The 14,238-nt window shown below is 41.2% G+C and overlaps 1 protein-coding gene across 1 annotated transcript in view; it reads left to right on the forward strand.

Annotated features, from left to right (window-relative positions):
- Window positions 1–558: 558 nt before the first annotated feature.
- The window catches only part of tnfrsf21 (tumor necrosis factor receptor superfamily, member 21), a 28,762-nt gene continuing 15,082 nt past the window's right edge, over window positions 559–14,238 (forward strand). Inside the window, exons 1-3 of the mRNA XM_068342845.1 lie at window positions 559–946; window positions 8,004–8,697; window positions 10,963–11,538. Coding sequence (XP_068198946.1) covers window positions 920–946; window positions 8,004–8,697; window positions 10,963–11,538 — 1,297 coding nt within the window. The 5' untranslated portion in view covers window positions 559–919. The remainder of the gene's footprint in view (window positions 947–8,003; window positions 8,698–10,962; window positions 11,539–14,238) is intronic.

Below are 14,238 nucleotides of genomic sequence, written 5' to 3' on the forward strand. Positions count from 1 at the left end.
TCAAAACTCAGCATCCTTCTACCAATATATTCACTATCTCTCCTCTGGACATGTCCAAACCATCTCAGTCTGGCCTCTCTGACTTTATCTCCCAAACCTCTAACATGTGCTGTCCCTCTGATGTACTCATTCCTGATCCTATCCATCCTGGTCACTCCCAAAGAGAACCTCAGCATCTTCATCTCTGCTACCTCCAGCTCGGTCTCCTGTCTTTTCCTCAGTGTCTCTAGACCAAATAACATCGCTGGTCTCACCACAGTTTTGTACACCAGAAATAAAATACCGGTATATTTGTTTATTTTCCTTCTGAAAATACTTCAATCTTTCTTTCTGTCTCATCCTGGATGAGCACATGTCACTATTTTTATTATAACTACCGCCTAATATTTCAAGATGATGATTAAGTTGTTTTTTTTAAATAAGCAAATTTTTTTTTAAAAAGCTTCAACCTGAGGTCACCTGTGCGACACATTCCCGCCTCCCTGAGGTTTCAACGAGCGTCTGTGGCTTCATAAGTTCTGGCTGCGACGCCCCGCTAAAAACCGCCTTTCTGTTTTGCGTCATCGCGGCGGTGTCCATGCGCTCTGCAGCGCCGAGGGAGAGCCGCACTGATAAGCCAGGACGGGGCGAGGCAGCGATCCCAGTGTTCATCCGATCCATCATCGCTATGGGAATTACAACGGCGTTCTTTCTGAACCAAGCCCTGATCCCGTACTACCTGAAACCGGTCCACCTGGACGCAGGGACTATAAAACAGTGCAGTTGAGAGTGTCGCTGCACCAGAGCCAAGCTCAGCTTCTCTCCTCCGTCAGCTGAGGAGGAGGAGGATGACAAACATCTAGAGATGGAAAGTGTTTCTCCTGCAGACAACTTGGAAAAGGACGTGAGTTCGAGCCTCATCTGTGTGACCTAAACCAGGATGGCCGCCATGTGTGTGTCCGCAGTGGTGAGTCGCGCACATTTTCATTCACCTCCCAGCTTGTTTTCATTCTTTATTCTAAGGAGTTCCCCTGCAGGTTCTGCATTTAAAGGGACAGTGCGTGTTTTTCTTTTCCAGACTGAACTTCAAATCAAATAATATATAAGTTTGGTTTTTAGATCAAGTCCGGAAACATTTTATTTTTTTAAATATTTAGATTGAATCTGTCGTCAGAGTCGCTCAGTCCCGTTAGAGCAGACAATACACATGAGTCTCTAGTGGAAGGATGGAGACAGAGCATCCAGTGGTTTATTGTTTACCCCACTCTGATTCAGCTGACTCCTGCTTGTTGACCCATGGCAAACAAAGAGAATGGAAAAACAATGAATACCATGACATATTAATTTAGCAAATATTAAATATTAAGCTCTAAAAGACAATTTGTTACTGTCATAACTTACAAGTCAGGGAGGGGGGGTATGAGGTATGCTTTGTTAACATCAGTGATGTGTTGAATGTATCTGAAACTACTGGAGGCCTTGGTTTTGAGCTGAGGAGACTTAGACGTTGTAATTATAAAGTTATGTCCATTTTAAGCACTTTATTCTTAGAATTCATTCAATACATTAGGATGATATAATGCTAAAAGTGTAAGCAACACAACTTTTTATCTTTAAAATGTCATAGAAATGAGAAGAATGCTTTTCTGTGGGGCTTAAATCTTCAAAGTGGTCTAAACAAAAAAAACAATCATTAACAAATGAAAAAGAGAAACAAAGAGAAAGAGAGTCATTCTCATTGACTGATCAGTTGACTAATTGCTGCAGTTTTGTGGAAGGGTACAAAAAATTTAGGTTATAGTTCAGGCTTTGCTGTTTCATCAAACACAGCAAACAAATATTAAATAATTCTACTGACTCATTTTACTGTAAAAAATTCCAAAAATCTTTCAAATTCCAAAATAAGATAAAAATTCCCAGAAGGTGCAAAACACATGTACCAAAAATCCACCTTGTAGTTTTGTGGAAGTTGGGTAACCAACAAACTAATGGCCATGGTTAGAGACACATGTGTCACAATGCCTGCCACATAATGGGCTCATCTGAACAATGCAGACTACTGTACTATTCAGCATGCCTGAGCTTCCCTGCTAATTTCCAATTCACAAGTGTATTTGTGGTAAAGCTTTAGAAAGGATGCAGAGAACTCTCCCACTATCAAGTTATTCCAACCAGCTTCAGACACGTCAAAAGAATTGAGGGATTGAAAGTGAAACCCCTCTTTAAAAACAGCCAATAAATTCAGTGACATCATTTGAGCCTGAGGATGTGGTGCAGAGTGTTTTTTTTTTAAAGTTGTTGTGATGTGTAATTGCATAAGGCTAATGCTTTGAAGCATTTTAAAATCGGAGAAAACAATATAACAGTATAGTTGTTATCGAACTGCAAATGTTTGGAACCCGTCTTTAAATTTACTTTTGCTCCCATAACTATTGATCAACAAACACAGTCTGTCCTGACCAATGAATGTCCCGATCAATCCCTTTGCTCCCTGCTCCGGTCATTAGCTATAGACACACAGGTATCAGCAGCTATTGTCAGAGATAAACTCAGCATGACTGAATCCAAACAGAATCTTGTCTCTTCCTATGGCTCATGTTGACACGAGGACACACAGCAACAGGTGCTTCTGCACTGCTCTGCTGTGTGAGTAAATGTGTGTGTGTGTGTGTGTGTGTGTGTGTGTGTGTGTGTGTGTGTGTGTGTGTGTGTGTGTGTGTGTGTGTGTGTGTGTGTGTGTGTGTGTGTGTGTGTGTGTGTGTGTGTGTGTGTGTCGCGAGAGGAGGGGTGAGTGTTTTTGAAAAAGTCTGTGTGTGTGTTGTGTATTCATCTGGATGTGCATTCGTTGTGGGCTCGACTTTAATTGGGTAATAATTACCACTAAATGTCTGCCACATGGACACAGGAATACAAAAATACCACCCACACTCAAGAGTGTGTCTACATGCAACTCATTAACGCACGCACTTACACACACACACACACACACACACACACACACACACACACACACACACACACACACACACACACACACACACACACACACACACACACACACACACACACACACACACACACACACACACACACACACACAAACAACCCGTGCTCAGTCGATGCAGTCCTAGAAACCCTGCAGGGCGTCTAAAAGGATCACAACAGTGGGATGTGAAACTCGTCTACTTGCTGCTTCAGCTTGTTGCTGCTGTGAATCAAACTGTTGTCACACGGCGAGAATTTGTGTAAGCAGGGCTGCCTCACCTCTCAGACATGCATCTCTGCCTTGATGCTGACAAGCTGCATGAGGTGGCAGCGTGTATGCTGATACTTGCTAGAGCCTATTTTAGCAGGTTGTGAAGAAATATCAAAACACTTGGAGGTACCTCTGTCTCCTGTCCGTATCAATTCTCAGGCACATCTTCTTGGCCTTTGAGTGGTAGACGTGGCCCTTTTGTTACTGTGTCCTCCAGGTGGTGGAGTGAAATGAAATCCAATGTTTTCTTTGCGTAGTGATAGAGTAGGGGTCAACAAGAGGTCATTTTTTTCAACAAAAGCAGAGCTGCAGCTTGTTTGAACCTCTTGCAAGAGTAGATAATTGAAAGAACATGAATGGCACTCAGTTGACTCCATATCTCCACCAAGGCCAAACAGTCCTACATGTGCCTGACCACTCCACTGAGTTCTGGGAAAACTGTACAGTGCTTTTTACAATTAGGGCAAATGCCATATCTTGAAATGTTACAGAAAGAGCCTCCAGCTCTGCATTCTTCCACCAAGTTTTGATGTTTTTGTGTAAACCAGCAAACCTCCCTATGCTATTCTTTTTAGATCATTGAGATCATAGGTCATAGGTCATTCTATTATACACTTTGCCGCCAAATAGCAGCACTACCTGATGATAAAGCAAAGCAAAATTAGCTTACATCTGTTTTTTCTTTTTTTTGTCCATACTCTGGCTCAAGCTCTAGGTACTTTCTCACTTTTTACCTTTTCCAAAATGCAATTGATATTGTATTGTTATTCACCATGTTATAATCAGAATTGGAAATTGCTGCATTGCTAAATTCTGAAATTGCTTTTTACTCCCTGTCTGGTGAAGGTCACAATTCTCTTTTACTTTTTTAATACAGCTTTTTTACTTCAGCTTGAAGAAAACTCCACCCTTATTTTGATTTCTAAATACAAAAAGAATTATTCCTTTCCTCTTCCACATTGATGCTATTTGCAAAATACACTTAGTTTCTTTATTGAACACTATTAAATACAATTTTAAAAGGTCTTAATCTCACCCCAGCTCCTCCTATGTGCTGTTTGAGATTTTTAAATTCAAACCTGAGTGCAAAACATCCACAGTCATAACTCCTTAGCCAGTTACTGTAGTTCTGGAGAACAGTTGTGCATAGTGTATGCATCAACACACCTTCTCTGCTTTGCTGTGACTCTCACACCAGTCAAAACATCTCCGATGTATGCAGTCGTGGCAGTCAGGCGGATTCCAAAAAATGTGTGAAGAACATGCCTGTTTGTTTACACACAGCAAAATAGGGAAGTTAAATTATTCAGTTTCACCTGAAAACATTTGAACCATTATTAATTCTGTTCCTGCAATGCCTGCCAGCAAACTTGGTCCTGGGTGTGTCTGGATTTCCTGCTCAACCGCCATTGATGGTAGAATTACAGGGTGTTCTGCTCAGCCAGTCAGTGAGCATACAAGCAGTCACAAAGTCGAGGTGTTTGCTTTTCTTGGTGTCCATGTATGCTTTGGGTCAGAGTGAACTTTCTCTGCTGTGGTGCCACACTGGAGCCTGTGTGGTGCAAACAAGGGCTGCTTGACCAGCGATGATGACAACTCCACCATGAAGTCTCTCCCTTCACCACGAGCTCCATCTTTCAGTCCGTCAGCGTGTCATGGAGACATCAGATGAAATACTGTAGTCCCCAGTGAAAAGAAAGAAGTCTGTACTGCTGTCCTCGTGTCTGGCGGCACTGCAAAATGATGTAATGATTTCCTCCAAATGCCCCACCTTTTTGCTCAGTTTCATGGTCATCCATCAAGTGAGTGATTGACAAAAATATTTAAAAATGTAGAAATATACTATATACTATAAATATATTCCAAACTTTAATAGGTTCTGTTAAAGCTCTATCTAAATGGGCGGCAGGAGCTCAGCACTCACGTCCTCAGCACTGCCGAGGTGCCCTCAAGCAAGACAGCGTCCCCTTACAAGTTGCTCAAATCTGGAACCTCCTTGCTGCCCAATAGTACTACCCAATGTGCCCCCATACAGCCCCTGAGTAGAAATGCTCCTATATATGTGTGTGTGTATATACAAGAATGTGTGTGAGGGTTCAGCATTTTACCTTAATTCTTGTACTGCTTTTTGTGTCCCGCCTGGGATGTTATTTTCCTAAATTTCACATGGGAAAGAAGACACAAGATTCAAGATACCTGTATTTCACATTGAAGAATGGCTCAATGACATTGAAGGTTTTTTTTTTTTACTGTTTTACACCATAAACTACACTGTATACTGTTTACCATAAATAAAAAGGGGTAGAAATAGACACTGTGTTTTATTTTAATAAAATATATCCTATCGAACTTTGAACACAAATGCGCTACGGAGGAAGCATCCTGGGTATTCGAGTTCCTCGGCTCCCGAGTGAGTTGCTATCAGGTACGCTCGGCTTCTTTCGGTTTGGTCGAGAGCCGAATTTTGGTCGAGTTCAGAGACGTAAAATTCTCTGATTTTCAGGTCGAAAACCGATTTGGTCGAGAACAGAAGCGTTCGAAAACTGAGGTTTGACTGTACAAGTGAACGTCTATTTTGCTGCTGGTGGCTTAAGACAGTCTTTCCCTGACAGACTGAGTAGCAGCTGTCGTTGTAATTATCCAACTGGTTTAAAACCTTTGCTGCCTACAGAGCTGAGTTGGCTCCGTGAGGAAGTGTGCGTCACTCATATACAGTATACAGTATATACCCTCAAGGCATAGAAAACACCATGTAAAGTAAGAGCAACAGAGCACTGTGTATTTATTACAGGATTAATAATTCACATTGTTGTGTAGGGTTGCAGGGAATTAGTTTCTTTGTTACTATTGACAACCTGCTAACAGTAAAATGTAAGTTTTAGTTAATGTGTAATTGCACTTAACTATAAGTCTTTTTGTATGCAGATTTTAATAAGCAAAGAAAAACAATGGATGAGAAAAAGATACAGTATTAGATAATGTATTTCAGCATTTGGAAAAAACAAGGCTAGCTCCTTTTCAACAGCTTTAAATCTAAATTAAGCAACCTGCCTTCCAACCATAGCCTCACATGTACCCTATGAGGTAGAGTCTCATATTTTCTTTTATAAACTATTTAAAAAATGCTTTATAATAAGATGTCTACAAAAATATGTTTAGCTTATAAGTACAGCATTGTTTGTTCATGAACATTCGAGGCACATATAGAATCCACTGTAGGCCTGGGAATTGACTAATCAGAGGACTCTTGTGACAGTATTTACCTAAGAAATGACTCACTGAGCTCTTTTCCCTCCACCCTTAGGGGGATGCTTGGTATTTTTTAATGAGCCAGTTTAAACCAGACCAAACAAAAAAAAAAAAAAAGCGTATCTATCCTTTTCCAAGCAATCGCAGAGCTTCTCTTATGTACCACAGCATGCTTTCTCGTTCACAGCCTCAAATTATGTCTTGAGTGATCCGTCCTAATTATTCTACTGTTGAGGACATGCTGCTTCAATAATAAAACAACAAGCAACAGAAAGAGCCAAGGGGGCGCCATCCATTTTCCTGTAACAAGCATAATGTGCCCCTTTACTGTGACCAGCATCCCACTAGGTAATGATGTAAATGATTGCATTCATGTTACTGACGCAACAGAGTTACAAGTAGAGACCATTGTCTGATTTGTATGGATGGGGTTCTGAACAGGGCTATGAAGAGCTGAATGGTAAAAGGACAATGGAGTGATGCAAGAAAAGGCAGCTTCATGCTTGTTCCTTCTAATCACAAAAGGAGTTTGTCTACCTCTGTCTGATTAAGAGAGGTAGGTGGGACATTTAGTTTTGGATTCAGGGTAATATTGACAGTATGGAAGATCTCCACATTTTTTAACTTTGAAAGATGCAAGAATTGTATAAAATATTACATCAGTGGTTTAAAATAGTTTGGAATTAACAGAAGAAAATCAGAGGTTTAAAAGAGGGGTCTGTTTTAAACTGCAGTTCACTGAGTCTCTCAGCCTTATTGGAGTCAGACTGCCAGATGACATGACTCAGTCTGTGTGTGTGTGTGTGTGTATGTGTGTGTGTGTGTGTGTGCGTGTGTGTGTGTGTGTGTGTGTGTGTTTGTAAACTCCTGTTATAGGGCTATTCCCATATCCCAGTGAGCGCTCGGGTTCCCAGCAGAAGTGAGAAAATGCCTGAGTCATACTCTGCCTGAGTCAAGTCTCAGTTATGAAAGTGAGAGCACACTGTTGGACACTGATCAGGCACAGGATGAGTCGGCGAATTGATAAAGTGATGTTGCTTATGCAGAAAATTATCTTTGTATTTCATCAAAGTGTCTGAAAGCTAACAGAACTTAAGTGCCACAATTGTGAATTCTAGAATTAGTGTCACTGAACACACGGTTGAGTCTATGTCTGCCTATCTGTGTGAATAAGGTTTGTTCACTATGGGTATTGATTTGTGACCCAATCAAGTGTTCAATTATACTGGAAACACAGAGTAAACATTAACCTACTTTAAGAAGTGATCTCATCTCTTTGTCCTTTCCTCTGTCCCACCAGCTGTTCATCTGTATGCTTACAGATATAAATATAGTATATAGACAGACAGATGGATGGGCAGACATACAAATAGATGGACAGACATATAGACTACAATGTTACATTTTACAACAGATTATTAATGGACATTTTTCAACGCTCTTTACTCTTCTTCTTATGCTCTGCAGAAGACAAGCTTCAGTGTTTTTGTTTAATCTGTATGTTTTTCTGTTTTCTCAGCTCTTATATACAATACTGGTTGAGATCTCAGCCCGGGTGTTGACTACAGGCAGCCCAGCTGACCAGCCCCTTCTCTCTTCACGCCACTATCAGCACACTGATCCTGACACAGGCACCCAGATGATCTGCAACAAGTGCCCAGCAGGCACTTACGTGTCCACTCACTGTTCCCCTGCAGCCGTGAGGGAATGCAGCCCATGCCCTGAAGGCACCTTCACGCGGCGTGAGAATGGGGCGGAGCAATGTCATCACTGTCAGACTCCATGTCTTGCTGGCTTCATCGAGAAAGTGCCCTGCACAGCCACCCAGGACCGTGTCTGTACATGTCCCCCTAACAGCTTCTTACCCAGTGGTCGTGGAACAGAGTGTAAGCCACATTCGCTATGTCCTGCAGGAACCAGGGTGAAGAAACGGGGCAGTGAAACCGAGGATGTGCTCTGTAAGCCTTGCACCAAGGGGACTTTTTCAGCTGTGGAATCGAGTGCAATGAAGTGCCAAACCCATACAGATTGTCAGTCTCAGGGGCTGGTCCTGCTCACACCAGGGTCTAGAAATGATGATAATGTTTGTGGAGCCCCTTCCATAGACCCCTCATCGTCTGTTTCCACAACCACCCCATTGGTGCCTACACAGGCTATGCTAGTACACAAACCCATGACCTCTTCCTCCTCTCCGACTGGACCTACACAACAAGGTGAATACAAGTTGAATCTCATTTCCCACATAAACATGTAGATGAAGTTTCAAACATGAACCTTTTTTAGACTAAAAGTAATTCACTGCTGTGTGGCAGCTCTAGCCAAAGTATGAGTTGCTAGGAGTCCATGATGAAACTGACATTTACATTCATTGTTTTATAAGATTTTTGTTTATGATATAAAATAAGTGTCTAAACATGTCTCAATGCATTGTTGCTCAAGCTGCTGCTACAGCATCATTACATCATTGATATTTCCTCATGGGAATTCCTTACAAGGGGATTCATAGGCATGGAAACAAACTGTTGGTACCACCATATCTCAGGCTCACCCAGTCATTTCTCAGAATCAACCATCCATAGCCACTATACCTCTCACCTCGTACACCCCCACACCCATAACACTGTCACAGCTGTTTGTGTTGAATTGGATCGATGGCTTTGCTGCCTCTTAATGACCCTGTCTGCGCTGTAAGAGGGAAAGAAGGGGGTGTTAATGTTGTGTACTCATGACTGTTATTTTCCACCTTTCTTTTACTGTCAGTGGAGAATATGGGAAGAACCACCTCAGAAAACGAGCAGAGAAAGAGTTGTAGTCCACAAAATGTCTTCAAACAATAAAAACGGTGATAAAGGAGAGAATCCATTGTTTATACATCCGGTTCAGAAAATCATTAGATATAAAGAAGTTTTGTAGTTACACTGTGGCTCTCAGAGCAACCATAGATGCCAAATAAGGAATTTTCTTGGAATGTTTAACACACTGAGGTTCAAATGAAGGAGGTACCAGTACCTGGAAAACAGAGACCCCCAACTAGATTGGACACAGCAACATGCTGGCAAATTTGTCATGGCAAAATGTTAAAAGAAATACATATTATTTAAAAAAAAGAACTTTATTAGAGAATTTGGAAGAATTTGGAACTTTCAATGTAGAGGTGGGACTACATCAGGAATTAGCTCTGAGACCCTCTGTGTTTGCAGTGTTGATGGTTAGGCTGACGGATGAAGTTAGACTGGATTGCTCATAAACCATGATGTTCGTAGATGACATTTGTGATCTATTGTAAAAGCAGGAAACAGGTGAAGGACCATTTAGAAAGGTGGCTGCATGCGTTGGAGAGGAGAGGAATTAACATTAGCCAAAGAAAAACAGAGTATTTATGTTTAAATGAGAGGAGTGGAGAAGAAAGAGTGAGGGTATAGGGAGAAGAAAAAGCAAAGGTAGGGGACTTTAAATACCTGGGGTCAATGGTTCATAGCAATGGTGAGTGTGGTAAGGAGGTGAAGAAACAGATCCAAACAGCCTGGTAATGGTGGAGGACAGTGTCAAGTATCTTATGTGACAGAAGAGTCTCTACTAGAATGAAGGGCAAACTGGAAATAAGACTCAATAAAAATCAATAAGGCTACAAACGTAAGGCCTTCCTCTATGAATGCAGGAAGTGACAGCTTTCACTTTGGTTTTTTTATGCTGCCTTCTTTTATAGGAAGATGTTAGGTTTAGATGTACTCCTGGGCACCTGCTGACAACGCAATAAAAGGGATTAACATGCATTCTGTAGACAGTCCTGAAAATCAGCAGCTCCTTAATAATCTAATGCCATTATACATCACAAATGCCATTAGCAGTAATACACAGAAACAGAGCAAGCAGCTTTGAGATGATCACATCAGCCATGGCGATGATCGATAGCTGCTGATGACGCACCAATATTGACTGACCGTTACAGTTTGTTTCCATGTCAGTCAGACCCTGTCCTTGCTTGTTAGTTATTTAAAACATGTCATTCCCACTGGTTGTCCTTTTTGAACACATTTTTCAAACCCTATTGTTGTTTCTTTCTTCATTTCACATTTGGCTTGCCGGACTTGAACTGCCTCTAGTGCCCCCCACGATTAAATAGAAGTAGATGCAAATTTACTTTGAGAATGAGAACATTACTTTTGATTACCATAGTTAGTTTTACATATTACACAATAGATTCACTGAGAAAATTACCCGTCAAAAAGCCTTAAAACTATCCAATATACATTTGTCTCCACTTTGGAAAACACTGGCCATCCAAGCCTGGAGCACATCATGAGAGAAGCAGATTTGTGAAAGGACAACAAGGAGGATATTCCTCTTGTGTGTTCCAGATTGCTTGCTTTGTTTAAAGTTTTTAATTCCCCCTTGTGATCCCTTCTGTTTTTTCGCTTTGTTTGCTCGTACTTCCCTTCTTGTTCACTCGATCAATGTTGCACTGTCTCCCATCACAGGCATCCGGTCAGCAGACATTCATTTCAGAGGTAAACTGGATGGGGAAGACCACCGTGCCCTCGGGCTTCTCTTCAGTCAGTCTGGCATGGAGACCCCACCAAATTGGAATCCTGCATGGATTCCTAAGATTTCAGCCCACAAGCAATTAATCCAGAATGAAAACAAGCAAGAGAAACCCAATTCTGACCCTGTGCCAGACACTAGTAAGATGGCAATAGAGCGTCTGGATGGTGCAGGGATAATCAGGATTGAGACAGGTATCAGCAACGCCGCAGGACAGGAAAGCCCTGTAGCTGGAGTCTCCAGCTATAGTAAACCTACTCGCAGGGGGTCCCCAAGACCAAGCACCCATAATGACTTTGACATCAATGAACACCTCCCCTGGATGATCGTACTGCTCCTTCTATTGGTGCTGGTGGTCATTGTGGTGTGCAGTGTGAAGCGGAGCTCTCATGTGCTGAAGAAAGGTCCCATGCAGGACCCTAGCAGCATCATGGAGAAGGCAATTCAGAAAAAACAACCTGCACCTCCAGCACAGGTCAAGGAGAAATGGATCTACTATGCCAATGGACAGGGTAAGCCCAGTTTGCTTTGATTTCTAGAGATTTCGAGTGAAAATTTGAGGGAAACCACATTGACACGCCAATGGTTGACACAGCAAAGGAAAAACAAAGGGTGTGTTTGGCGACTGTGAGCTTTCAAAGTCTCCAAAATTTGAGGTGGATGGCATTTTGATTTGAATGGCAATTAATTATGTGACCACATGATATGCGATTATTAGTCTATCAGAAGGTCTTCCATAGAGAGCAGAAACTAGTGGTGTTGGTGGTGGCTGATGACTCTGCTGAGACACATGAAAGTGGCACATATAACAGTAGAATAAATGAATTTGACATACAAAGAGTTTTAAAAAATGTATTATGCTGTCTTGAAGGTAAACTTCACTCAACATCTTCTCATCCCCAAGTTAATCAGAGAAACTGAAGAAAATATTGACATTAGCTTGAATGTGACAAATTGTGATGCAAGACAAGATCAACAAAAACTTGTTATCAGCCTTGCAGAACAAGTGTCCTACAAACCAGACATCTCTGCTGAAGTTGGAACAACAAATGCCTCAGACATATCCATAATACAAGTTTTGCATTAGAGTTATGTAAAGAACAGATATTGTTGTTGCTCTTGTTCGGTGACATCATCAGCAAATCACCATTAGGAAGTCCTTGGCCAAGTGCAGTCAGCAATTTTCCTTCATACAGCTCTTTCGCGCCATATTGGTTTTGTAGAACATATATAGCTATCTTAAGCATATATCTGCATTTAAAATAGGGTATCATGTGTTTTGGTGGTATGGGATGCCCTGGTGTGCAATGATGTGTTAGTTCTGCTCCTGAGCTGTGTTGAACCGATTGTGACAACAGTTTTCTCGTGGAATCAATTTGCTTCCACAACATGATGTGAAGGGCAGTGGTTACACAAGCCAGGATCTGACCCTGTTGTACTTCTGTCACTTTCAAAATGTATATTCACATTCTCTTTGTGCTCAGAGTACTTTAAATTCAACATGGTGTCTCCATATTTTCTTACCTAGATTTCCTGTCTTGTTCCCTTTAGACACTTCTCTATATCTTTATTTCTATGTACTTTCTCTTCCCATTTTGTTCTTTCACTTTGTCTTTTTGTTTTCTCTTCTTCTATTCAATTCATTTTCTCTTGCTCGATTTGATCTTTTTCCATCTTTCTTACTTCTTGTGTTTACCTTTTCATACCTTTCATTTCATTGTCAATCAACTGTGTTGTTTTCCACTGCCCTCTCTAATTTTATTTCCTCTGTCTGATTTCCAATCTCTCTTACCCCCCCCCCCCACCAGCACCACCACACACACACACACAATCCTCCACAGCTCCCATCTGCTGACACTGTGGCTATCAACAGGTAAAATTTACTTTGTACCACAGCTGAACTTGTTTTCAGTCAGAAAGAAACCCAAACCCAGGAACACCTCCTACCTGAGGCACTCAACTCTCCCCTTTGAAACTCAGTATGCATGCTGTGGTACAGTCGAGCCACCCGCCACCTCCTGCCTGCTGCCTCACAGACTGACCACTGAGAACTGGAATAATCTGGTTTCAGCTGCATCAGAGTTGGTGCTTGTTTGGCAAGGCACATTAATGGGTCAACCGGGTCTCTTACTGGGTGACAAAGACATAGGGAGATGGAAATGAAGAGAGAGAGAGGGAGAGAAAGAGAGAAGCGCAATGTTGCAAGAGTTGGGTGTAGACTTTTAATCGCATGTTTTGTGGTTAAACCACATGGCGTCCTCTGCTGTTACCTAGCAGCCCCTTATTTATCCAAGAAACATGACAAAGAAAAATTCAAGTAGCAAGTGAATTCAAAGATTTGTCAGTATTTTTTTAAATAGTTCAAATCAGTTTGATGCAGTAATTGATAACGAATATGATAGTTATCAAATAATCAATATTCACATTTTATCCTCAAATCAAATCATATGACAATGTTTAGTTCCTATACAAACAGATGTTTCATCTCTTAACATTTTGAGGCATAACGTTAATGCATGGTCAGTTAAAAGAACAAAAAATAAATTTAATTTAATTTAATTCAATTTATAATACTTTTATTGAAGTAATGTACTGGGTCTGCTGGGTGTATGAATAAGTAAATGCTATTAAAGTTATACGTAATAACTTTATAATAAAATAAAAAAGAACAATCCTTCATTCTATCCCACAATGGGGAAATTGTTTTTGCACCCACGCAATTTTTGTATTTCAGAAATATAAGCCCTCTATATGCACAAATGACCTCTATAACTGCAATGGCGAAACATTATGAAGTGATGGCTAGCTACATGGTGGCAACCTGGGGGCAGTTTTAAGGGTTTGATGCCTTGTTAAATAGAACCTCAGGAATTTCCAGTTCAATTACCTCCAGCTATAAAGATAGACTCTTTAACAGGCACCCTCCCATCCCCTACAGATTGAGCTACTGCAGCACCAGCGTTGTATTAACGGTTTGTTCTTCAGCCCCCAAGTGGCCTACTCTACTACTTCTCTGTCCAGCTGTTCTGTCAGCACCAGTGTTATAGTGACCATTGAAACTCTCCAGCTAACCAAGTGAATCTTTGAAGTTGCTTACATCGGCAAACTTCAAGGCCTTTTCTTGCAACACTGGTCAGGATGTTGTGTTACAGATAAACTCCCACTTGGGCTCCGTTGATTTCCTAATTTCCCATTTATCCAGCATTTCTCTT

This window comes from Antennarius striatus, chromosome 19 (assembly GCF_040054535.1).
Source record: "Antennarius striatus isolate MH-2024 chromosome 19, ASM4005453v1, whole genome shotgun sequence".
In the NCBI taxonomy this organism is placed as follows: Eukaryota; Metazoa; Chordata; class Actinopteri; order Lophiiformes; family Antennariidae; genus Antennarius; species Antennarius striatus.